Raw genomic sequence first — 26,839 nt, 5'->3', positions numbered from 1 at the left:
AGAGCAAAATCTAATCTATGCGGAAACGGTGCCAGCACGTTGCAAGCCTAAGGATGTATGGGATTTCTTGCGGGGGTATCTTGCGCAACATGGCAATGTCTCACATGACGAGAACCAGGCAAGTATTGTCAATGCTGATAAGTTGTAAAAATACAATATACGTAAAGCCGCTATGCTATAAAACATGTTATTTGTTCATATTTGCTTGGCACTACAATCGATATTGTGAAGAAAAGCTGTACATAATTGCACTATGACGGGTGCATTGTCAATACTACTCAGCGGAGGATGGGGTGATGATATAAGCACAAACTTACATTAATCGCAGGATCTACTTGATTGTTAAGGCTGTATGTCCCGCTATGATTATGTATCCAGATGTACATTCCTCACAAAAGGACTGGCTGGTATGTCACCGTTATTCCTACCATACACAGTTTTTTGCGATGTACTGAATGCTTGAACGTTAGCCTGTGAGAATGCCCTGTATTGTAACTGAAGAAAAACTTAATAAAGTTTTTTTTTTTTTTAAACTCAAAAGGCACTTTTATCCTTGTGCAATCAGCACTTTTCTCCAATTCATATTCTTGCAAAGACCCTCCTTTTCAATCCAAGAGAGTCAGGTTGTGTAGAAAATGTGTTTTTTATTTCTTTTAAAACAAAGTGCTTTACAGCCATACCTGTCATACCTTTGAGCCTTCAAACTCTCCCCTTACAGAGACAATAGAATACATTCTCACCTTTTAGATTAAAATATATTCATATATTGTGTAAAAGTATGATTGATAGCTATATTTTATGGAACTAAGTTTGCTACTGTTTGGAAGTATTCATAAAAAGCATATTTTGTGAATTTAAAAATGTTGTTTCTTTTTGTGCAGCTGTTATTATGACTCCAACCCGAGAGCTGGCTTTGCAGATTACCAAAGAGTGTAAAAAGATATCCAAGACTGTGGGGCTGAGAGTTGTTTGTGTTTATGGCGGGACAGGAATAAGTGAACAGGTACTGTGAGTGTCTTAATGAAATTTGTAATGTGTAAGGCCTAATCCTATTTGCTGAAGTCTGTTTTAAGGAAGATCAAATAGAGATAATGAGGTAAGAGGTAAAACCTGTGTATTGTATTCTTCTGGCTCTCAAAATATTCCACTCTGGAACCCTGGTTGTCCTATTATTGCCACTAAATAATTTCAGATTGCAAATTTCCTGCATTGTGGGAGGCTTACTGTTCACCTGCTTTTCTCACAGCCTCCCTCGGTGGAGCTTTCATCTGCAAGGCATCTTTTAATCCTCAGACTACTGAAGTCTTTAGAGTCTGCACACGTCACTCATTCCGTCTAGGTTTTTGCTTTACAATTTGCGTTCCTCATGTCTCCATAAAGGCTTATGATTAGTGCTGTCACTTTGTAGTCTCCATAGCAATTTGGCACACTTTTTAAGCTATCTCGTTCTTTCACATTCCTTATAATATTTAAGATATGAGCCTAAACCCTGATTTCAAGCCATGGGTTTTTGGCAATCCTTAATAGCTATCTACAAGAATGGGAGATGCTTTTCAGAATAACACAACTTAAAAATAACACTCGCCGTCTTGTTGAGTGGGCATGGAGGAAGAGATTGAATGCCTATAAAGATTTTTGCTATTTTTAAGAAAAATAGGCATTTTCTATTGTTCTCTAACCGATATAAGGTGGGAACACCTGAATATTTAGTGCCTCATTAACATGAATTCTTTTTTCACAATGTCAACTATCGAATTACTCTAATTACCTCTAAATCTTCTCACCCAAGAAGAGTTTACAAACTTGTAGGTCACCTGCAGCAGCCACATTTGGAAAAAAAAGCCACACCAGCATTCTTCTGTGCCTTTATAAGCTCCATGGGATTCTACTGTAAGTTTTAGATGGTATAAACGTAGTTCTTAGTCAGTGAAGCAAGTTTGACAATCTTATACAACAAATTAATAGATGCTGCTGCGGAGCCTTCTGTGTGGGGACCGGCATTGGGAGCATCTAAGCCATTAACTGTGGGACCAGGGAGAACTGCTTTCTGCCGCTGCCCGAGCCCTCGCAAGCCCGCACAAACCCTGGTGGGACTGCAAGTCCCAGGGTGCACTGGTCATCTTTTCCAGCTGCCACTAGCGAGGGGGAGGCGCCAGCATGGCGCTTAAAGCGCTGCTTCACCCCCGCACTGCGGGACACTGCTGTGGAACCCTCTGTGTGGGAGCCGTCATTGGGGGCACCTAAGCCTTCAACGGTGGGACCAGGGAGAACTAGTTTCCGCTGCTGCCTGAGCCCTCACTAGCCCGCACACACCCTGGTGGGACTGCAAGTCCCAGGGTGCACGGTCATCTTTTCCCGCTGCCACTAACGAGGTGGAGACGCTAGCATCGCGCTTAAAGTGCTGCCTCACCCCCCGTGGCTCGGGACGCACCCTTGCCCATCAGTGATAAGAAGAGGCAGGGCAGGGCCACCCCTCTTTCGTTTATGGCCTGGCTGTGGAGTTGCTGTTGAGACCTCCTGGAGTCTACTAAAAATCCTCAATGTACTGTTTATACCCTCTTGATCTTGACTGAACGACTATGCCATTTATAAGACTGCCTTATTGAGATAGTCCGCCTTTGTGATTACTAGGTATTATCTCTTCACTTTGGTTGTTGGATTCTAGATAGCGCCCGTTAGGGAAAATTACATTGAGGCGAAGTCGAGTCCTAGCACACATGTTGGGAGAATCTTTTGACTGAAGGAGTTACGCTGTAAAATCTGCAATTTACAGTTATGGGGAAAAGAAAGTTACCAGGAGGAAGCGTGGATAGGGGTGAGGCTGGAGGCAATGGAACAAGCCGGGGTAGCAGGTGTAAAAAGGCTAGGAAGCTCCAATTACATGCAGGTAGTAATTGCGTACTAGATCGCATTGATACATTAATTAGTGAGTGTGAGGGTATCTTAGAGTCCACGCTCATTACACAATCCACTTGTACTACAACTCCCCCCAGTTTGATCCAACATTTGAATTCTACCACTCCTACCATCCCTGCAATGCTCCATAAAACACATAATAAGAAATTGTCTAATAACGATGATGGGGAAAGGGGAAACAGGAGCAGCCAACACCGAGCACATCGTCCTTTCGGTAATTTGTACTAATAGATTTCTGCCACTGTTACAGACCTGATAATGAAACCAGTGGAGAAGAAAGACTACAGCTTCCACAGATGAGACAGACCTCACTGGAGCAGAGAAAGGATGTTGGGCTTGGTATTATTATGGAGCACCAGGACATGATACAACAAGTCATCTTATTAAAACCGGAAGTGGGATCGATGAGAAATCAGATAGAGGATCTAACATCGATGATCAAGCTATTAACATCCGTTCCATCGCAAAGTGGGGATGTAAAGGAGAGTAGTTCCCCTGTATGCTTACAGGGTGCTACTTCTGTCATTCAGGTAACATCTAGGGCCACACCGGTCACTGCCCCCCAGTTACAAAAACGACTGCTGACATCTAGTTTGGGCAGGACCAGGATAGAGAAACACGATGTCACCTCAATCGAAGCCTAGACACACTTTACACTTTACTGCAAGTAACATCAATAATTCCTACAAAGCAGCACTTACGAGGGCTCCGACATTGCATAATGAAAATACTGTATCACATGCTAATCAGCCACAGGTTGGGCAGATACATAGGCAGCAAGATCACCAACCTATTAATTTACCTAGGACTCATAGAATCTTCATGGTGAACGTACCTAAGCTTGATGTAAGCAAAAGCTCAGAAATCGAGGATTCACTAATAAATACAACTATTCATTGGATACGGCATGTCAGGGGATGCCGATCTGTGATAATGGAAGGCATAGCAAAAGCTTGTAGGTTATTTTCACCAGCTCACCACCTGGATTGTATTGAGGTCACTATGACTAGGGCAGGTTTAGCAGAACATCTATTTGCTCTAGAGTTTCGCACAAGCCCGCCAGGACTGTCAGCCATTCAGTTTAGACACTCCACTCTGAGTAGTGGGAGTGCCCACACTCTCTGCCAAAGACTATGCAGGGAAGCTCTACCTTAGAAAACATGGACTGACTAAAGGAGAAACTGCCCCTAAAGCAGCAGGAATACCAAATAGCTAATACCATCCTTAGGGACAGTCCCTCAAGCTTTAAACACTTACCTATACGGTTGGATCAAACCTCCAGAGGCTACTCCCCTTCCATCCAGACAGAATGAGGGAGTAATGCGGGAGGGTAGTCAATTTTTCTCTATTTTAAGTGGACATTTGGCTGTTTGTACAATCCTCATAGAGCCTTTTGTCCTGGAACATCGCAGGATTAAGTTCGAAAATGGGCTCCCTAGAGTGGCATGCTTTTATTGAGGGATTTGATATCTGTCTCTTTCAAGAGACTTGGGCAGATGTCCCCCTCTTTTCTGTAGGATATTTAACTTTAAACTTGTATATTCCCGCCCTTAAAGGCGTAAAAGGGAGGCCATCAGGGGGCCTGACAATCTGGGTGAGACAGGATCTGGGGCTGAGCATCCAGGTACTTCCAACACATCATCAGGACATCCAAACTGTTAGATTGACTAGGGGAACACACAGGAACATGGACATATATAATGTCTATGTGAGAGGCACACACAGGAACATAGACATATATAATGTCTATGTAAGAGGCACCGAAGGGAAGAAATCGGGAGTACTGGCGGCTCTTGACGATCTTTTTGACATTAGCCAGGAAGACGCAAACATCGTAGTCGCAGGGGATTTGAACGCGACGTTCGAGCCACTAATGAGTGAGGAGGGTCATTTATCAGAAGAGGAAGCAAGGCAGAGGTTGAGGTAAATCTATATTGGGTGAAAAGGCAACAGCCCAGATGGAATACCTGGGGATATATTCCTCTATGATAAGGATAGATGGTGTCTGTATATTGGACTATTGACAAATGCCATAGCCCAGGGTGTGCTGGTCCCCGACTCCTGGAAAGGAGCTGAAATTATACCAGTTTTTAAAAAAAGGGGACAAATCGTGCCCAGGGAATTACATGCCGATCAGCTTAATAGATTCTTTACAAAAGGTAATGGGAAGGTTGGTGCTCAACAAAGTTCAAGAATGAATTGATGAGTTTAACATTCTATCGCCATTACAAGCAGGGTTCCGAACTTTCACTAGCACTATAGACCAAGTGTTTTGGTTTATCTTGGTTTATTGGAAAACAGTGACCCTGGGTAAGGGCAGTTTGTACGCCATTTTCGTTGACCTTAGGTCAGCATTTGATCTTGTACCACGAGCTAAACTATGGAGGACATTACAGGATGGGGATACCATCAGAACTGTTGACAATCGTCATCAGGATGCATGAGGACAACAAGGCTAAAATTCTATGGGGCATGCAGGGCGAAGTTACGGGGTCTTTCCCCGTAGAAAAGGGAGTACGCCAAGGTTGTGTGATGGCCCAACACTATTTTCCTTATACATCAATGGAATAGTGAACTGTATGCAATCTATCCCCACGGATGCCACGACAGTAGCAGACAAAAAAGTCCCCATACTAATGTTTGCAGATGACACATTGATCATTTCCAAGACGCCGAGTGGCCTCCAGAGAACTTTACCAATTATTGAGGAGTTCTGCTCGAGGCGTGGCTTGGAGGTTAATGTGTCAATAATTAAACTGATGGCCTTCAATTCGCATAGGGCCTTCAAGGGGGGTATCACAATGAACAATCTCCTGCTAGAGCAAGTTAAGGAGTTTACATCCCTAGGGGTAAACATCCAGGAGAAATTAAATTGGGCTCACCAGGTTGCTATAGCAACCCTAAAACACCGGCAACTGGCGATGGGTGTTTCACACGGAATATAACACCTCATTCTCTAAGACAATCAGCCCGGCAATCGAGATCTACTACATGAAAGTTATTAGCTCAGCCCTATACGGTGCACGTCTTTGGGGGCACGAGAACCTATCTAAGCTTACACTCTCAGAAAATAAGTTCTTTAGAAAAATTGCCAACTTACCACAGAGTACCCCGATAAACCCGTTATTGAATGATCTTGGGAGGAAACCAATCGCAGATACAGCTAAACTACATCTCCTTCTGTACTGGCGTAGATTCTGGTCTACCCCAGAGCTTGTGGAGTACGCGGCTGGTTTCCAAGACATAATAAGGGCAGATACATCACACCGAATAAAATGGCTGAGGGAGCTTAGAGCTATCCTATCCAGTATCTGCATGAACACAATGTGGGTGGATCCCACAAATTCAGTTTTTCCCCCCAAAAAGATTTTGAAATCCAAGTATTGGGAAATGGTCCAGAATAATACACTGTGAAGTTCTTACTCTTCCTCTCTAACAGGGTTATTCCTGGATTGTAAACCTATCCCCAGGCTGGAACAATACTGGGATTTTATTACAAAGCCCCATGAGCAAAAATTTCCTATTTAGGGTGGGTACACTGCCACTAAGAGTCTTTACTATTAGATGGGCCAAACTTAGTGACGACTTGTGTCTTGTATGCCAGCATATTGAAGAAACAATTGTTATTGTTATTGTTATTGTTAATTCCGGCTTTTATAGCGCCAACTCACCGGCAGGTCTCAGGGCGCTTATGACCGAAGGGCAACAACTACATAATTATCGGAAGGAGGGGAGCAACATGATGTTTAAGCTGAGCTCAGTGCATCCCTAAACAATGGCCCATTTACTGTTTGTTTGTACTGGATACAATGCCGTGTCTGGCTGTCACCAATTTGTAAACTCTTAGAAACAAGAAGGTCAAGCGAAGCTGAGAGAATACCAAGATCTGACACAACAGAGGGGATTGTCATAGCAATGGCAAAATACCTGGGGTGGGGGTGGGCCATAAGATCATGTTTCCTTGATTAAGCATTCGATCATAAGAGATAGTGTTCTGCTGTAGCGGATAATATGCGGAATCAACTGCCTTTCCTAAAATAACTATGCCTTGTAATCTGTAGGCATGGCTCACATAATGCAAGCATGGCACGCATAATTTTTACTGTATTTTTATATTGTATATAGTGTTTTTACAATAATTCTATTTACCCATCCATTTAGGGGTGTCTCATATTTTATCTGATGTCTTATGGATTTGTTTTAGATGTATTTTGTATGTGCTTTTATGACTTAACACGTCAAAGCTTTTTGGATTGGAGATGCCTCTCATAAGTTATAATACTCCATCAGAGACATTTTTTTAAAAGTTTTATATAGCGCTGGCTAGACCCGAAGGTATCAGAGCGCTTTACATGAGCATCAGATCATAGGTACAGGTTACATTGTTACAAAGGTTACACAGTTCTTAGAGCATGGCAACATAGTTACTTGTAAGGTCGAGATAAACAATAAGCACAAATACGTAAGGGGAAAAGCAGGCAAGGTGAGAGATTCAGGGGAGGGGGGTTGGAGCAGGGGAAGTAGACAGATAATGAAGGCGGGAAAGAGGAGGGGAGGGTGTGAGACACAGCATGGGGAGAGGAGGGGAAGGGTGACGGGGACACAAACCGGTAGACGAGTCAAGGCAACGTCCAAAGTCCAGTAAGCTGTGATCCCAGGGGAAGTGGTATCCCTTCCCTATCTCTATTGCGAGAGGCTCCCTTTACGCAGTGGACTCTCTCAGAGGGGTCTCTGAGACTCCAAGGCCTACATACTGGATCTTTCCCCCAAAAAGGGGAGAGGGAGTGCTTTAGCAAGGGGTGCCATAACATACCTCAAGTGTGAGTGGCTCCCTTGGCGCAATGGACTCACTCAGCAGGTTCGCTGATACTCCAGAGTATAAATATTGGATCTTTCCCAAACAAGGGGAGAAGGAGTGCTTAGTCAAAAGGGCACAAAGGACAGGGGGGTAGGCAGAGTAGCAGGCAAGGGGAGAGATTCAGGGTAGAGAGGATAGGAGCTGGGGAGGAGACAATAAGGAGAGACGAAAAGAAGTCTGCCTAAAGACCGACTGGGTAGGTGACGACCAAGGAGGAATGCAATAGGCCTGTAGGTCTTTAGGCTGCTCTTGTCTAGCTCCCAGTGTTTCTCCCAGAGACCAGTGCCACAACAGAGCGTCAGCCTTAGAAGCACAAGGAGCGCAGCAGAAGTTTAACAAGCACTGGCACAGCCAACAGTGTGAGCTTTTTATTAGTGAACTTGCATGGTAATTGATGGGCGTATGTTTCTATATGTATAGGGAGGTTAGAGGAATTGGTGAACGTGGGTGATTGTTGATAGAGGAGTTGTTGGGAGTGTGGATGGGTGGATGTTTAGGTGAGTGAGCAGCACTAGGAATGGAGGTGAGAATATACTGCAGTCACCAACAGGATTGTAGCCATTTATGCACTCATTCATCCATCACTCGTGTATTCATTCAGTCCATGTCTTCACTCACCCATTCATCCATCCATTAATTTATCGATGATTTTACGTATTTTCACTTTCATCCTCTAAACAATTCAAACTACTACACTTACAAACTCGTCAGTCAATCAAGAAGCACTTCAGTTGTTTTTTTTAAACATACTTGTTGGTTTTGCCAACTGTTCTAATTTGTGATCAAAGAACGGATAATAGCAAGACACTAATGACAAAGCATTCATACGATTAAAAACAATTAAAGGATAACATTCAGAAAGTATTACGCATTACCAAGAGAGCTGCAACAGCATTTGTAAAAACATTTATTTAATTATGAGTTACATGGCATAGCAAAAATCACGTCATTTAGATGGGAGGAGGCAGAAGTAGCAATTCTTATGTATACAAATATATTAAGTTAGTCAAAAACTACAGATTACAAAATATCTTTTCAAAGGTGGTAGAAAAGAGAAGGCAGAGCAGATCAAACTGCTGAGCAAATATTTAAGGCAAATAGAAATCTATGACTAGGAATTTGCTTTTCTGCAATTTGCAATAATTGAAGTTTCTACCTAGTATCAAGTTCCTTGCCAGGAAAACGCAGACTCAGACTGGGGTTGCCTGGATTAATGGATCTCATGTCCAGGAGCACACAAAAAAGCACCAAAGATTGCTAGAAGCCCGAACAGCTGCAGTGGTCAAAAGCATGTCCAGGAGTCAACTTCTCATGGAAGAGAGGCGGGTATAGATTTGTAGATTGTACTTTTCCTAGTGCAAGAGAAAACACCCGTTCTTCTAGGAAAAGATACAAATCTGGCATTTCCTTGTGTCGCTGTCTGTGCACAACATCGCTGTCATTGGAACACAGCCGTGAATTTGGGACCTCTTGAATTACACTTGTAAAGGCTGGTCTCTTACCAAGGGTCTTACTCCTCAGAGGTACATCCATATGCTGGATGCTAGATGAAACAAAGCCGCTTCTCCTTACATATAAACATCCCACCGGTGTTTGAAATGAGGGTGACAAAGTACACTACAGGCTATTAGGACAAGCAAACGTGGTCTTCTTAACATTTAAAAAATAATAATACACAGGAAATGTTAAAGATCACAACGGGACCACTGAACTGGTTTATAGCAGTTGGAGTTAGTCTGTTGATGCACAGTTATGCTTTGCAAAGCTCAGGCACATTATCTGCTTGTATATAATGCCAACCGTAGGTCATTCGTTATAAAATAAGAATAGCTTTACCACGTTAAACAAGCATTTACAATGCAATGGTTTCGCCTTTGGAAAGTTTGAGCTATTGGCATTGTAAATGACAAATTTTGTATTTATGTGTTGTTTTTGAAAACAGATAAATAAATGGCATTGTCATTTACATTGCAATCAGCTTAATCTCTCGCAAATGTGAGACCTATTGTACCCTACGGACGAGCTCATCAGACAGCAATTACTACCACACACACACACCCAGAGCCACACACACACACACCCCCAGAGCCAGCCACACACACCCAGAGCCACACACACACCCACCCAGCGCCACACACACACACACACACACACCCACCCACACACACACACACCCACCCAGAGCCACACACACACACACACACACACACACACACTTTGCTCTTCTGAAATGTTGGCATGTATGGTAGTGAGCTGTGTGTGGTGAGCTGTGTGTGGCGAGCGCCAGGCGAAACCTTAAAACCACAATCCTTCAGTGCAGAAAGTGATGACCGTGAAGGCCCAGCCAATGGAAGCCCCAAGAAAGAACAGCGATCATACAGAGTGTAATTCAGGGTAGTAGTGAACATGCTACGTTAAACGATGTTTTAGTGAGAGGCAGGCTATTCAAAAAGCACATTAAGGACGACCAACACCCACACATTGGAAACGCAGAAAGGTGGGGCAGCTAAATAGTGCCAACCTAACACTGCTAATACATCAAGACACAAACATTGCATTCTAGACGTAAGCTTTTAATAGCGAAAAAAATTAGAAATGTATTACATTTTCAGAAAACAATACCCCAGATAGATAATTCAAGCGCTTCAACTTGATCTCACGTTGTGACAACCCGGCAGTATGGACCCAATACCGGTACACATCAAGTGTGGCAACCACCGATTATGTGCCAGCCTTATTTACTGTAGGGGAAAGACACTTAAAGACAAGGGGAAAGACGGATGGGCAAAAACTTACCAACTAAGCATCAGTGCAGAGAATGGAACCACGAGTGGCATCAAGCAATAGCTCTACAAAATAAAGTGATTATCTACATATGCTTGTAACCCTTACATTAAAACCGTGATGTCAACTAATAAAATGAAGCTCCAAAAAAGTAACCAAAACTACCTTCCTGGTGGAGCCACACAGAATAGAGGGTGCGGGGTCTTTTACCAAGTCCTCCTGGCGTAGCGTTTGCTTAAATCCAGGCGTGGCGCTGGTGTCTGCCAGACATGGGAAGAATTTCCAGTTGCTGTCTGTAAAACCGGTCCTTCCCACTCCTCGTATTATTTAACACAAAGGTTATGGCCGCACCTTTATAGCAGGCATACAGCTTTCTTTGCATCTCCGTGCGCGGTGCCGCATACAGTCAATAAAGCATGAGTGTGAACGTCCAAACGTTAAGAGCTGTTACTTATTAGCTTGGTTTTCTTTCTATTGGCCTCCTTCATAGGCCTGTCAAATGCAGCCTGCCTGAGGTAGCTGTATCTGTTCCAGGTCATATCAGGATATGGTTACAATGCCAACTGACAACACCGGTACACAGTACACTTGTGAGTGCTTAGTAGGTTATGTCGACTCTTCATTCTTTCGCTCTCAGTTTGTGTTTGAAAACGTGGTTTACACTCTAATAATAATAATCCACATTTGTAAAGCGCACAATCACCCGCAAGGGTCTCTAGGCGCTGGGGGCCGTCGGGAAGATTAAGCGAGCTATTGCCCAGAGTCACATGGTGCTGGGCTAATCTGCTCCCGGTGCCGGGCATCGAACCGTGATCCCCAGATTTCGGAGTCAGTCGCCCGAGCCGCGGCGCCACACCTCTTCCTTAACCACTCTAAAAAGACAATATTCTTAGGTTTCAAATGTGTGCATAGGTAACGTGCCTATTGTGTATTCTGGGAGTGTAGTATCCAAACTCCTTAGACCTGAAGACTGACTTCTGCAGCATATGCACGCCGTCATCCTGCAAGCCACCCTACTTGTAAACACGGAAATCCAATTTAAGAAACAACGCGGTTACCTTCCGCCTCATTACCCCCATGTTTTCTACATACCCAGTGAAAACATGGAAAATGCCGTTTACGTTTAGTAATCTGCTACCAGTTTTACTGCCAGCAAATTAGCATCGCCACAGACAGGGACGGCTGTTTGCGGTCCGGTTTGTTTGTTTGCTGGGACGGTTTTTCTGTTGACTTACCTGCTATTAAAAGCCAACATTGCCTGAAGGAAGCTCAAATCATACATTTCAAAACACTTTATAGTGTGTCTTTACAAGTTGCAAAGGAAGAGGTGTGGCGCCGCGGCCAGGGCGACTGACACTGGAATCTGGGGATCACGGTTCGATTAGCCCAGCACCATGTGACTCTGGGCAATAGCTTGCTTAATCTTCCCGACGGCCCCCAGCGCCTAGAGACCCTTACGGGTGATTGTGCGCTTTACAAATGTGGATTATTATTATTATTATATAAATTGTCTAAATTTGCAAAAAGCGAACCCACTAATGGGGCAACTTTTATTCTGGCGCTGGGCATTTGTTCTGTCCCAGTCCAACCCTGGCCACTGGTAGGGCAAGTCACCTATACTCACTTAAGTTCAGTAGCAACTAGCTTGCTACAGCATCACGAGATGTGAGCTTCTCAACTTGCAGCATCCCAGGGGTTTAAGTGGGAATAAAAAAGTGGGGGTGGGGGCCTCTCAAAGGGGCGTAGCAGATGTAATTTAGGGCATGGCTTAAAACACCGTGTTTAGCACAGTGCGCTGCCGACTAGTATTTTGCTACTTCTGTATTTTCATCCAGATATATATCACAATAAGTAACATTACACCTACAACAAGCCAGCACTATTGGCCTTGTTAATGCTTGTTAGTCCCATAATGTAAATAATCAACAGCTATGGCTTCGTCGTATATAATACTGAATATGCTTCAGTTTTAAAATGCTGAGACTGTGAAAGTACTATAACGAGTCTCTTGAAGTTACATCCCAGTAAAGGATGTTACTGCTGCAGAATTAAAATTTTAAAATCACGCTGACAGTGAGGGCAACTTTGGAGAACCCGATAGAGACCCGGCCCACTTAAAGCCCTGCCTCGGTCTCTGTGATCCTGGGCAGATCACCCAATTTCTCCCTTGCTCTCTAGGTCCAAGTTCCCTAACCTGTCAAACGTGAGAAAGCCTAGAAACAGACTCAACCACGCCCTCGGCGAGGCTGCATTACAACTTCGGTCTCTCACCTCCATAAGCGTCTCGTAGGGTGCGGAATTGTTGATTTGGTGCATGTTGCCCAGCAGGGGCCATGGCGCGGGACCGGGCGGCAGGTGCTTCTTCTTCTTCCAGGAGGAGAGGAGCATGGCGAACAGAAGCAGGGCGAGCACCGCGGCCAGGAGCAGGGACAGCATGACTGCGTCCCCTCGCGCGCCTGCCCCGTAACTTTGGCCACGCCCACGCTTGCCCAGCTTTTAACAGAAAATTAGACTGCCTAGTACGGGTTTTGCGTGGAAGTAGAATGTGGTGATAGTCAGAACGACGTCAAGTATTCGTAAACCGCATGCCTCAGAAGTTTTGCTCATAAACCCAATATAAAGACAGTTACGATACAAAAAAAGCACCTACGGGCACACGGACAGCGGGGGGGGAGGGGGGTGGGAACGGACAGCGGGAGGGGGGGCGGGAACGGGCACACGGACAGCGGGAGGGGGGGGGCGGGAACGGGCACACAGACAGCGGGAGAAGGGCAGGAACGGGCACACGGACAGCGGGAGGGGGGCGGGAACGGACAGCGGGACATCGCGCAACCCACCCCTGAAAACGACACTTTAAAAATGGCGAAAACAAAGCTTGAAAAAATAAATAAACAACCGCCCACCGCCGCATGACGAGCGCAAGGGGGTGGGATGAGTAAAAATCGCGGGAACGCCCACGAATCTGCTCGCAAAATGACGAGCAGATCTCTCTTCCAATGGCTAGCCTCCATTTATGGAGCTAGCCAATGGAAAGAGAGGGTGGGACAACACACACATACTGTAAACATTAGATTTCGCCTGCGCCGAAAAGCTGCGTGGTGCGCAGCTTTCGACAGGCGAAACCTAAAAAAGGAACTGGCCTCTTTTCGTAGAAGAGTCTCAATGTGCCTTACAATTCGGTACCTACAAACAAACCTGCATGGAGGAAGAAATAAGGTTTGGCAAAAGAAATGGAGACCTAAGATAAGGGAGATGCCAGGTCGTCTTAAGAGCCAGTGATAGCCCTTGATTCATGCTGCAACTGTCTAAAGGAAACTAAGGTGCAACGAGAACACTATGGATGCCCTAAGGAAATCAATACCTCAATCCTGTATTCATAACCACAGAGTTCATTCAAACTATTTTGGTACTGGAAGCTTTGATACTGCTTGGGTAGCAGAATATTTAACCATACGAGTCACAATCACACATGGGCAACCCCAAGTCCTTAAAACAACCATGATTGGAGGCCAATAGCTGCAGGAATAAATTAACCTAAAAACTTCAGCAATCATCCCTGGCATGTCAAAGATAAGGTATAGCTCCAAGTCAGTTTTCACTAAACTTTTATGACGTGCTAAAGGTTTATTCAGGGCTGAAGCCTCTCGATCTGTTTCCATCTTATGTCTAAACACTTCTTTGACTCATCTTTCGTCAGTTTGGACGATACCGCTTGGATCGAAATAGAGTTCAGGTCTCCCTAAACCTTTCATAGTGGAGGAGACATAGGTAAGCCAGGGAATCAATGAGGAGTTGTCCAGGTTCATACCGTCTTGCATGATTAATCTATTGAGGCCTAGCTCCTCCTTTGACCAAACAGAGAGCAACAGGGGGCAGAGTTGGATAAAATCAATCCCATAGCCCAAGCCCAGCACTTCGTGCAAAACCTCAGATGGTGTACTTTGTGGGACCCCTATGAGGCCCCTTACCTTGTTTCAAAAAAACTATAGCCTCCACAGTGCAGTGCTGTTTAGGGTGAGTGGTAGAGATTGATGGTTTATGGGTCCTTATTAGGGTGAACTAATTGACAGTGCATTGTGTCACCAGATCCTCTATTTTGCAGTATTTTACTTTCATTTTTCACAGCAGGTTGGCTGTGAAGGGACATTTCAAGTCCTCACTTTTCAATCCTGTATCAGTTGATAAAGATCCCATGATGGTGACATTGCTTCTTCCTCAATGCATTAGTCAGTAATCACAGCTACATTTTTGGCACTGCATTGCTGCATATTTTAAATTGTATGCATGAATACAAATGCCACACCTTACCTCAGCCAGTACCAACTTACTAAGTATAAAGCAATCCTTTGAAACTAAGCATTCTCCTATTTTTAAACTGTACTATGCTTTGCTTGAAGATTACTGCATTTCAAGAGGATGTACAATGCACAATAGCAAACCCCATGCAGACTTAAACACAATATTTTATAAAGAAATGATTAAAACCTATTCTACAAGCTCAGCACGAGACTGGGAAGATACCAAGTCCGACACTACTTTTGTGTTCTCATTTTTAAAACACAATAAGGTTGACACTGCATATTTACAATAGACACATCTTACTGATGAGTCCATTGACTTGGGAAAGAAATGGAAAGGTCAGGAGTATTCGGCTACCACCTTTTCTTATTCCTGGGGAGTATCAATCTGGCCTGGCACAAGATTGTCCTTTCACCTAATTTATTCAGAGGCAGATGTGGAGGGCAGGTATCTATTACTCCCAGGAATCCAAGACTGGAAGAAAATTTGTATCCGTCATTCATATGCACAGAGTACTGATGATAAAGCACTTTTTTATGCAATGAAAGATCCGATTTCAGATCTTATAGGGATTGACAACTATATGGGCCGCAGATTTTAACTATGTACTAGACAGCACACTCAACACTCACCAAAAAAACTACTTACACGAAACCTGGAATGATAGCAGCCCATACCGAAGTAATGTACAACATTTGTTTAACTGACAACTAGAGGGCTCTACACCAGTCGGACAAGGATTATTTTTATCACTCACTGTAGGAAGCTGGCTCTTTATATAGTGGACCAGAAAAAGGGAACACTGTGTAAGAGTCCAGGCAAACCCCAATTGGTTTACAGAGGCACAAATGATAACCCAAATGCTCCATTTTGTGGTAGTGTGGGCGAGCAGGCGTTTCATAGGGTGGTGCCAAGCATTTGCTGACACACACAGACGCAATAAATGAGACAAACACTTCAGAATAAATCCAAGACCAATTTAGAAAACATAGATATCGAGTAAGTACATTTTTAAATATCATTTTTATCAGGTAAGTAAAATGTTCACTTGAATGCGCCTTTACGCACAAAGCTTTCCCTTGGGAGAAAAGACTTGTATAGCATCCAGTTATGTGTTCTGTTTCTGGGCATCTCCTTCAGGACTTAGGGTCGTAGGGGGCCAAAGTCCAAAGTATCACCAGCATGCACTCGTTAACTGCATTGGTGTGTCCAGTTGAAGAGGTGAAGGGTCGGGTTGGTAGCTGTGGGCTACACAGGTCAAAAGAATGGGGCTAGAAACAGGCTGTAGGTGGCACTTGGGGACAAGTCCTGGTGCCAAATGGGCCCGGGGCAGGAGCTGGCATGTCCCCTGTCTGGGGAAGCCTTGGGTCGCATATCAAAGGCGGCAGAGGGCTGCCTGGATATGCTAATCACTTAGCCATCCTGCTTGGAGGAGATGACAACACCTCTGGCCGGAGCTGGCATGGTCTCTGCCCTCAGAGTGTGGGTACTCGCCTGCAGGGGGTCAGAAATCAGTCTGTGGCGGCAGGCGAGTCTACACCAGTCAGCCAGCACACTAGTAATTAGAGGGGTCATCTTCTTCCTGGCGTATGTCACCAGATGTACTAACGGATACTGTATGTTAAGATGCAGTCACCACTGCACTCACTGCCTACTTGGAGGAGAACTATGAGATTACCGCCTCCAGAGCAAATGAAAGGTAAGCGATGAATGCGAGGATGAGAGCTACAGAGGGATTTAGAAGTTTATGAAACCAAATAGGAAACAAGAAATGAAATCCACAGAGGTACTAGAGGTTTGGCAAACACTGAGCGAAATTTGGGTCAAATAGATAGATCCTCAATGAATATCAGCAGTGATTGCATAGAGAAGGGGATAGCAAATTGCATAGTAGACGCTATAGCTGTGACACAAAAGGAGATCACGGATGCCTTCCTGGAGCATCTCCAGTCTATATATCGAAACATGGATGCCTGCTCACCTGAAAAAATACAGGCATTCCTGGGACGCGTGAAAATCCCACACGTCAGGAAATGCTGAAGTTGCTACACTCAACACCAAAGGGTAAAGCGCTGGGAGATGATGATTTCCCAGCAGAATTCTATCAGATGTTTGCCACTTGTTGTCCGAGAGATTGCTGTAGGTCTTCTGGGAGTCTAAACAAGACGTTACTCTTCCTTCCACGATGCCAGAGGATGTCAAATGCATGATGTCATAGCCTGTTGTTAATCTAACAAATCCATCGGCGTATCAGCCACTTACCATGATTAATTCAGACATTAAGATCATGTGAGAGGTCCTGGCAATTAGATTGAGACAGGGGGTGGGCCGCCTACCGCATGAGGATCAATCTGGGTTCATTCCAAGACTTAGCTTGCCTACGAATATTCATAGACTTACCCATGTGCTTCATTCTGTAGCAGACAGCGAAGAGGAGCTGTCCCAGGGTCACAATAGACTTAGATAAGACCTTCGACACACAGTTAGGGCTATTTGATGAAGGTTCTTCTAACAATGCGCATCGGGCCAGTGTTCCGTGGGAGGGTTTGCCTACTTTATACAGATCCCAAAGCAAAAGTCTTGGTGGGCAGGACTGTTCCTGGCAGTTGGGGTATTGAACAAGCTACGCAATAGGGGTGTCCACTGTCACCCTTGCTGTTTGCTCTGGCCTAGCAGCCACTGGCCATCAAGTTTGGAGCAGCCCTGGGTGTCTGGGAGATTAAATGTCAGACACTCTTCACATGATCTCGCTCTACCCTGATGACGCATTATTTTACTTCAACAGCCTCGGACATCGGTGCTCCGACTGTTCGCTACCTAGAACAGTTTAATGGGGAGGCTGACACACTGTGGGATGTGCCAACTTCCCGACTTGGGTCTGCAATGGAAAACAGACCAGTTTCATTATTTAGGCATTTGGATCACCTTAACTGGGGGGAAACAGCATGCATATAATATGGGGAAGGTTCTGGAGGGCCTGAGATCGTCTATACTATTCCGGAATATGCTCCCTCAATCTATCATGTGTAGGGTGGCAACTGCCAAAATGGTTTCCCTTCTGCGCTGTTTTTATAGTATACAAATTGCCTTGCTTTCTAGGAGGACAGATACTTTTCAGCAACTGAATTGGCTGCTGTTGTCCTTGGTTTGGCAATTACAATCGGATCTCCTTAGATGTACTGAAACTTGAGCAGGAGGGGGAACTAGCACTAACCAACAATGAGTTCTATTAATGTGCCTCCCACATCCAGCATGCTGTCAAATTGTTTGAAGACAGGGACATCTGGGAAAAGCAACTGTTAAAGGGGAACTGTGGTGAGGACTCCTTATAAGAGCTTTTCATGAGGGGATCGACAACCATTCTGTCAAATTACAGGGATGTGACGGCCAGTTAATAGAGAGAGAAGCTGCCAGATCTTAGGAGACATACTGGGGTTGAAGTTCATCATTTTTCCGGAGGTACAGGACTTGTTTGTAGAGGGTCCTGGTCATTTTGTGCAGTACGATAAGCTTTCTGTTGCCGCCAGGGAGATATGGACTGACTTCCTCAATGCTGTCCCTATGTCAAATACTTTGGAGGGTATTCGAGGTTGGTGGCGCAGGGCACCATCTCATCTCATCACATTACAGTACAGAATCTTAAAATCAGACAAGACCAGGCCTGCATCCAAGACCAGGGGTGTCTGGGAGAGGAACATATGTGGTCAAATTTCAGATGATGATTGGGCAACTGCCTGTGAACTGGTGTGTAGGTTCGTGCTAATGACAAATTTAAGCTGATCAGTTTCAAATTTCGACACCCTATATACCGGAAACGATCATTCTTATCTTAGCACTGACCGGTGGCACGAATATTTGACCAGAGCGTGCTGCGCTTATATCTGCAATATTGCGAGCTTTGCTTCGATATTTTAAAAATTCCAGTTTTGTGATTTACTTTTATTTTTATTTCCTTTTCCCCTGGTTTTAACTTTTGGCCCACTTGCTTGCACTATAATCGGACAAAACCACCGCTTCTTTTGCGGGTCCCTTTTCGATCATCAGCACTCCGGCGGACATCTTGGGGGAGAGAAGGACGCCTGGCGGCGCCATCTTGTTTGACGGTCAAGTCATAAGGACGCTAGACCTCTATTTAAGGCGGGTAAATTAGATGGCCAGTCCTTAGCACTGACCGGTGGCACGAATATTTGCCCAGAGCGTGCTGCGCTTATATCTGCAATATTGAGAGCTTTGCTTCGATATTTTAAAAATTCACGTTTTGTGATTTACCTTTATTTTTATTTCCTTTTCCCCTGGTTTTAACTTTCGGCCCACTTGCTTGGCACTATAATCGGACAAAACCACCGCTTCTTTTGCGGGTCCCTTTTTGATCATCACCACTCCGGCAGACATCTTAGGGGAGAGAAGGACGCCTGGCGGCGCCATCTTGGTTGACGGTCTAGCCGTCATAAGGACGCTAGACCTCTATTTAAAACGGTCATGCTAACGCGCAGCGGGCACGTGCAGCGGGCTCGCCGGACTCCCGCCAGAGTTACGCCTGAGTTCAGCCCGTCTGCCCCCGTCAGCGCTAAAGAGGCACCAGAAGCCAGAGTCGCTGCTCCTCGGTTCTCTCTTGCTGCAAAATGTGAGTTGTATTCTCGAGCCACATTGCTATCTCTTAAACCGCCCTCGCGCCCCTGTTTTTATACTAGAGGTCCGGAGAGTATAATCTGTGGATGTCCTACTCCTTTGGAGATAGATACTAAACGAACGCCTATAAGCAAAATGTCTAGGACACATATAGAAAAGGGGCATATACCTATCCTTATGAAACCGGGCTTTCTCATTAATGCAAGGTCCCTCGTTAAAAACAACGTAGCCTTTAGGGAGTTTGTTCTCTCTAGAGACCCCCCTTGGGTCTTCATTACGGAGACTTGGGGCTCTGAAGCTGCTGGTCCTGACCTGGTGGATGCGATCCCAGAGGGCTATGTTATGTCCAGAATGGACCGTGAGCGGCGTAGAGGGGGTGGTCTTGGGATTCTCTGCAAAGAGGATTTTATTTGCCGTATTGACCCACTATCATCCCCCTCAGATAATTTGGAGGCCCTGTACTTCTCCATACAGCCGAATTCCACTACATCTTTTTCGGGCATTTTGTGTTACAGGCCGCCTGGTCCTCGATCCGCATTCACCAATGACATTCTTCTATTAGAGCCCTTTATGAATAGAGCGTGTTTCACTCTCTTAGGTGACTTTAATGTTCACCTTGAGAAGGCTGAGGACACCGACACAACTTCTCTGGTGGAAGGTCTGAAGGTATACGGGTTTAACCAACTGGTTACTGGCCCGACCTATCTGGCGGGTCATACGCTAGATGGTATTTTTACGAATGATGATAGGCTTACCATAGAGACCCCCATTCCTCTTACGTGGTCAGACCACTTGGCCGTTCCTTTTAATCTGAATATGCCTGTGACATCTGTAACTGGAGGAAATTCATGGGAGATTAGAAGAAATTTTAGAGAGGTAAACAATGATACGTTAGCTCCTCTGTTTCAATCGGCCACCATCTGTTCGAGATCAGACCCAAATGTGGCTGCTCAGAACTGGTCTAATGGTTTGGGGAGAGCTATGAACACCTTAGCACCCCCGAAAAGGCACTATGTTGCCAGAAAGAGCCCGTCGGCCCCTTGGTATTCCGAGCGACTTAGAGTGTTGCAGCAGATTTGCAGACAAAAGGAGAGGGCCTGGCTTGCAATGCCCAATGTCTCGAAGAAAATACAACATAAATTTGCGCTTAAGGAATACAAAAAAGCTATAATGGAGGAAAAAAGGAACTACTTTAATGAGATCACCTCTGGGCTGAGATCATCTAGGGAGCTTTTTAAAACCTTTTATGTAAAAGACAACAAGGGTTGAGGTAAAACAAATTGCACCTGCTTTCACCTGTGGCTTGAAATTCGAATTGATGGTGCTTGTGATTCCAAGGAACACAACCCCGTTTGTTCCTTCAAGGGCAAAGCCCAAAATTGTAATGTATAATGTATAATAAGAAATCAGCACCCATCCAGAAAGTATTGTCCTTATAGTCTCAAATGTCCACACTACATACAAAAATGCACAATCTTGTGAAAAAAGGTTCCAGATTCTTGCAGAGTTTTTTGTTCAGGTTCTTTATTATAATATTTCAGCACAAGAAAAATCCAAGAACACAAATGGATTTACTTCTTAGCCAACGCGTTTCGTCTCTACAATGAGACTTCTTCAGGGCTTCAATGGAAAAATCGTAATCATACATCAATACATCACGGTAAATTTCCTCTAAAACAGCATATTAAGGTAATTTCTCTTGGTTCTGACGAGAAGTGTTCAAGAGGACAGAACCCATACAAAGTCAGGATTCCCTGTCTGTTAGATAGCTGTATTGCTCACACTGTTTTTGCTGTGCTTACTGTTAGTAGTCTTAAAAAGGTATGGTAACCAGCAGTGTTTCCACATCAACGGTAAGACAGCTTTTTAAAACCATTAACTCCCTTTCTGTCCCTAAGTCAGCTAACTCTGTGACTGAGTCACAGATGTTATGTAACAACATTGCTGACGTTTTCCTAACCAAAATAGCTGATATTCAAACTCTTCATTGGAAATTCTTAACCAAAAATTGAATAGTGAAGCTGATTCCCAGGCTCCTACAGGGCAGTCGGCTGACATGAATATAGATGGGGGACCCAGCTCTACTTCCCTCTTTTTGAAATTTCCCGAGTTATCTTGGGAAGAGCTAAATCGCATCTTGGATGCCACCAAATCCTGTTCCCCCTTGGACCCTTGTCCTTTGAAAATCTTAAAGGCCTGCAGAAGTACCCTACTACCGTCTCTTCTTGAGATCCTAAATAACGCTATCACGGAGGGAATTTTCCCTCAAGTGTGGAAACATGCTGTGGTCAAACCCCTTTTGAAGAAGGCTTCCCTGAACCCTGAGGTGCTGAAAAACTTTCGGCCGATTTCCTTATTACCAGCACCTGCAAAAATTCTTGAAGCCCATTTAAATCGACATCTGACTGCATTTTTGGAGAGGGAAAATCATTTGGACGCCTCTCAACATGGATTTCGCGCGGCCCATAGCACGGAGACTGCCCTTACGGTTGTGGTAAATAATATTAGATCTGAGTTGGATAAAGGCCAGACCACTATTTTGGTCTTGCTGGATCTAACAGCAGCCTTTGATACCCTATCCCCCTCTATTCTGGTGGACAGACTGAGGGGGATAGGGGTCGAAGGTAGCGCCCTGAGTCTCCTGTCCTCTTTTTTGCACCAGAGACCGCAAAGAGTGAAACTTGGCGACTGTATGTCCCCTACTCAGGCGGTGCAATGTGGAGTCCCACAGGGCTCGGCGCTTAGCCCGGTTCTGTTTAACGTTTACGTGACCCCCCCTTGCAAAAATAATAAGAGCCTTTGGATATCAGGTGTTATCCTACACTGACGATACGCAGATCATTGTCTCGACAATTCAGTTGGGGCAAGACTGTGCTGTAAAATTCAAGACCTGCATGGAAGCAGTATCATCATGGATGATAAGGAACTTTCTCAAGCTTAACGGTGAGAAGACTGAGGTCTTAGTCTTTGGTGGGAATCAAGATTTGTGGAGTGAGGAATGGTGGCCTTCCTCCTTGGGCCAATGCCCTCGCCGGGCAAAATCCGCCAAGAATCTAGGCGTGACTATAGACCCTACCCTGTCATTTGATCTACAGGTCAACAAAATGGTTGGCACTTGCTGTACCATCATTCGGACCTTAAAGAAGATAGCCCCTTTCCTGTCCCCTGAGGCGCGTAAACAATCTACGGTCGCCCTGGTATTGCCCAGGATCGACTATTGTAACTCTCTCTCTATGGGGGTATGAATAAGAAAGCGATCCAAAGACTTCAGGTAACCCCGAATGCGGCCGCCAAGCTTGTTCTGAATCTGCCTAGGCGATCGTCAGCGGCTAGAAGAGAACCGCATTGGTTGCCTATTCAGGCGAGAATATCATTTAAGATTCTGTGTTTTGCCTACAGTGTGTTCTTTGGATCTGGCCCGGAAGGGGTTAAATCCCTACTGACACCTTACACTCTCAGCAGATGCCTTAGATCTGCCTCGAAAAATCTGCTCATAGATCCGAGAGTTAACAAGGCGAGATGGGGCGGTAGAGCATTTTCCTTGTTGGCCCCTAAACTATGGAATTCGCTCCCGCCGGAAATTGCCAGACAACCACCTCTGACAATTTTTCGCAAACTTATGAAAATATGGCTGTTCTCCCTAGCTTATTAATCCCGATACTTTCAGCGTTTCCACTCTTTTTGATATTCTGCCTCAGGTTATGTCTCTGTCGTTTCCATCTGATAGCGCCTTGATGCCCCTTGGGGCTAAGTTCTTTTGCGCGATACAAATAAGCGTTCATTCATTCATTCAATCTACCACTCCAGGTGTGCGGAATGTCCGAGATGTGGGAGGGGTGGAGCATCATTTTTACATTTATCTTGGACTTGCCAGAGAGTATCAGTGTACTGTACTGAGGTCTCCTCTCATCTGTGTAGACCAAAGAGCAACCTGGTCTCCCTTACTCTACAACAATGCTTGCTGGGTATTACTGCTCATTCACAGTGCATGAAAAGGCACTATAAATATCTACTAATGGCCCTTTTGTAAGCAAGGAGACTTATTGCTACTGGGTGGATGGGTAACAGATTCCAGTGTAAACCTGGATTGGGAACATAATGGTGTGGACCTTGGCTGATGAAATTAATCTTAAAAAATCGGGAGGAAGGAATGGGTAGTGGATGACTGGACGTTATGGGATGATGTGATGTCGGATAGCTCAGAGGCTCTTCCCCAAGCTTCACAACAGGAACTGGACTCCGATCACGAAAGTGTATAATGATATTTGCACTGTATCATTGTTTTCTACATGACTCAGTGATTATATATGGTAAATTGCCACACTGTATGGAGATGACCAAGTCATGGGATGCAACAATTGAAACAATGGGAAGAAACCAGGGATGGTCCGACAAGGTTACAATTTTGTTTATTGCTTTTCTCATAAATAAAATGCTAAATAAAGTTACAAAAATTATATGGAACTACTTTATTGACTAATCTCCAAGCCCGTGCAGGTATACCTCTCCAGTCAGCCATCACCAATGACAAAGCATCTAAACAGTACTAAAAGCATTTACATGGCAGATGGGGGGCGGAGCTTGCTCGCATAGAAGATGGCCGCTAAAACCAAAAGCTCTGTGTTGCCTTTTAGTTATCCTACATGAATCCTGCATCTGCTGGGTCAATCTGACCAGATTCGTGCTGCAATCTTCTCTAGGGCGGCTTGGGAACGTGATGAGCCGCCCCTGAACCCTTTACCCCCGAAACTGAGCGAGCAGACTACTGTGGGCGGAGGTGCCATTGCACTAGGCTGGAATCCCCGAGATGTCGTAGTGGGGGAGCAGCGATCGGCGCACTACAGAAACATTGCCCACGAGCGCTGAAGCGTACACGGCTTCCCTTGCAGAGACTGGTGATGATTTCGGCGAGTCCTGTGACCGTAGGGTTGGGGTCAGGCTAAGATTTGGTGGCCCTGCCGAAGTGCGGATGCTCCGCTGCGCTAAGGAGTAAAGCCGCCGTCATTGCGGATATCGGCGCCTTTTCCAGGCGGACACACCCTCCTACCGTAACTGTGTAGGACCTAAATGGCTGCAGTGAAGTGCCCCGCCGAGAGGTGGCATTCAGGTGGCAGGGTGCATTTGGATTGACACGTCTCCGGTTGATTCGGGAGGTGAGACGCTGTGGGCAAGCACCCGGCGGGCTTTGGCCGTCTTCACTGCCCTGATACAAAACTCATGGTGAAGGAGGAGCTATCTGGCGCGCTACGCTGAGTGACACATAAACCCTGTGCTGCTGAGATGGATCTACGACGGTGGTGCCAACCTCTGACTGCTTGCCCCTCTGTATGAGCCCGCAACGCACTCTGTGGAAGGGGGGGGGGGGTGCCCTGTTCTCGAGGCATGGAATGCAGTTGCAGACACCAGTGTAGTATAGAGAGCGTGGTTTGAAGCCCGGGTGCAAATGGTGGCACGCCTTGGTGTGCCTGCGCGGTATTCCAATAGAAGCGCAAAGCTGCTGCCTGAACTGTAGCGCAGGTCGGTGGCTGCACATCGGCAGGGTACCACTGAGCGGCTGCTACGCTATTTGCTTAAAAATTGGCAGCGCCCTGAATTGGAAGAGCTCGTGAAGCAGAGGTTGTCTCCCCTTTAGCAGATCTACCTGGAGGTGGCTACTCGTCTGGACTGACTGTGGTTAACTGATCATAGACACTCGTTGTGGTTCAGCTGCAATGGAGACCGTGGACAAGACACAGACTAAACCAACATTTGATCAAAGGAAAGCTAAGGGGAGGGACAATGCCTCGGAAGATGGAGATAACGCGCAGGAACAGGCCCCAGATGACGCTGACGGAGACATCCGCGCAATGCTTGTCGCAATGGAAAAGGGCCTGCAGAGCAGAGTCTCTACTCTGGTGACTAAACTGGACTCCCTTTCATACCGCATGGATAGAATGTCAGAACGATTGGACAAACAAGCGGAACTACTAGGTATGTCAGAACGCAGGATTACGGAAGTGGAGGAAGCACAGACGTCAATTGACACTGAACACAAGTAAATGGGGAGGGTGATGCAGATGCTGCAGGACAAGACCGAAGAACTGGAAGCGAGATCCCATCGGAACAACTTACGAATCACGGGCCTTCTGGAGTCCACCCCGACCTGCAATATGGAAAGGTTCATGGAGCAGTTGCTGGTAACACTGCTAGGTAGTTAAACATTTTCCGCCATATTCATAGTTGAGAGAGCGCATCGCTCATTGGGCCCTCGACCTGTCCCTGGTGCTCCCCCCGAGGCCGATAATACCAAGGCTGTTGAACTACAGTGGCAGACTCTACACTGAAGGTAGCACGAGAAAAGCAGTTGTTGCTTTATGAGGGATCTAACATATCCTTATACCCAGACTTCACGATCCGGGAGCAGGAGGCGCATTAACAGTGTGCGCCACTTTAGCGTCAGCTACGGGATCTCAATTAGGACTACGACATGCTGTACCTGCAAAACTTAAGAGTCAATCGGCAGGGCCAGTCAAGCATCTTTACAGATCCAAAATCTCTTCAGAAAGCCCTGAAGGAATGGTCTAAAGAGAAGCGCTGCAGCCCGGAGTAGAGTTCCTTGGAGGGCGTGATGGGTGGTCGTATGAACAATCAGGACTGATTACTGAACTACCTGTATTACAGATAAGAGGAACCAAATATCCGTTTTGGGGGAGGCATGTTGGGGTGGAGCACGGGGGGTAATGTGATAACATGAGAATTGTCTATTTTGCCTGTGAGACAGTTAATGGGAAGGACACCATCATAATTGGTATGCCACAGGACTCCTACAGAGTACTCGACACTAGAGAGTGAGTGGCGCCATTCAGCAATTGGGATGACAAATTGTGGTGAGGGGGGTGGGGGGGCTTGTTGTTGCAAATGCTTTAAACTGGCTGGATGGCGAGCAGGGGTGGAACTTGGTCTGGTCTGGTCCATTACCTAGACGGACGGGCAACATCCTCCCACGAGTGTATCACACACCCTAGGAGTTGTACCGGAGTGGGGGGGGGGGGTTCTTTCTTTGTTAACATTCCGCCTGTTTTAGGCTTGTTGGATGTCCAGATGTTGTATTGGGAAGTATTCGTGGTCCCTCGTCAAGGCACAGTTGGGGTCTGCCTGACGTGGGTGGGGGGAGGGAAGGGTTTGAGATTGAGGAAATATGGCCAATCTCATGTGGCCAGAATGTTTTTGTTTGGGACACACATATTCTATGCATCTTAGTGGCAGGCTAGGTGTTGCAGACTCTACTACACACCCTCATGACGGCCCTTACAGAGTCTAATACTAACACCACTACTAGTCAAGTTTGGGGGTCTAACTTGAAATGTTCGCGGC

At 45.6% G+C, this 26,839-nt stretch overlaps 1 protein-coding gene across 2 annotated transcripts in view; it reads left to right on the top strand.

Moving 5' to 3' along the window:
* DDX46 (DEAD-box helicase 46) overlaps positions 1 to 26,839 on the top strand; it is a 1,223,843-nt gene that overhangs the window by 636,452 nt on the left and 560,552 nt on the right. For both annotated transcript variants that reach the window (XM_078653270.1, XM_078653271.1), the window contains exon 11: positions 882 to 1,003. In XM_078653270.1, the coding sequence (XP_078509396.1) occupies positions 882 to 1,003 (122 nt within the window). The remainder of the gene's footprint in view (positions 1 to 881; positions 1,004 to 26,839) is intronic.

The sequence above is a fragment of the Lissotriton helveticus genome, chromosome 7 (genome assembly GCF_964261635.1).
Source record: "Lissotriton helveticus chromosome 7, aLisHel1.1, whole genome shotgun sequence".
Taxonomy (NCBI): Eukaryota; Metazoa; Chordata; class Amphibia; order Caudata; family Salamandridae; genus Lissotriton; species Lissotriton helveticus.
This window is presented reverse-complemented; position numbering and strand designations above follow the sequence as displayed.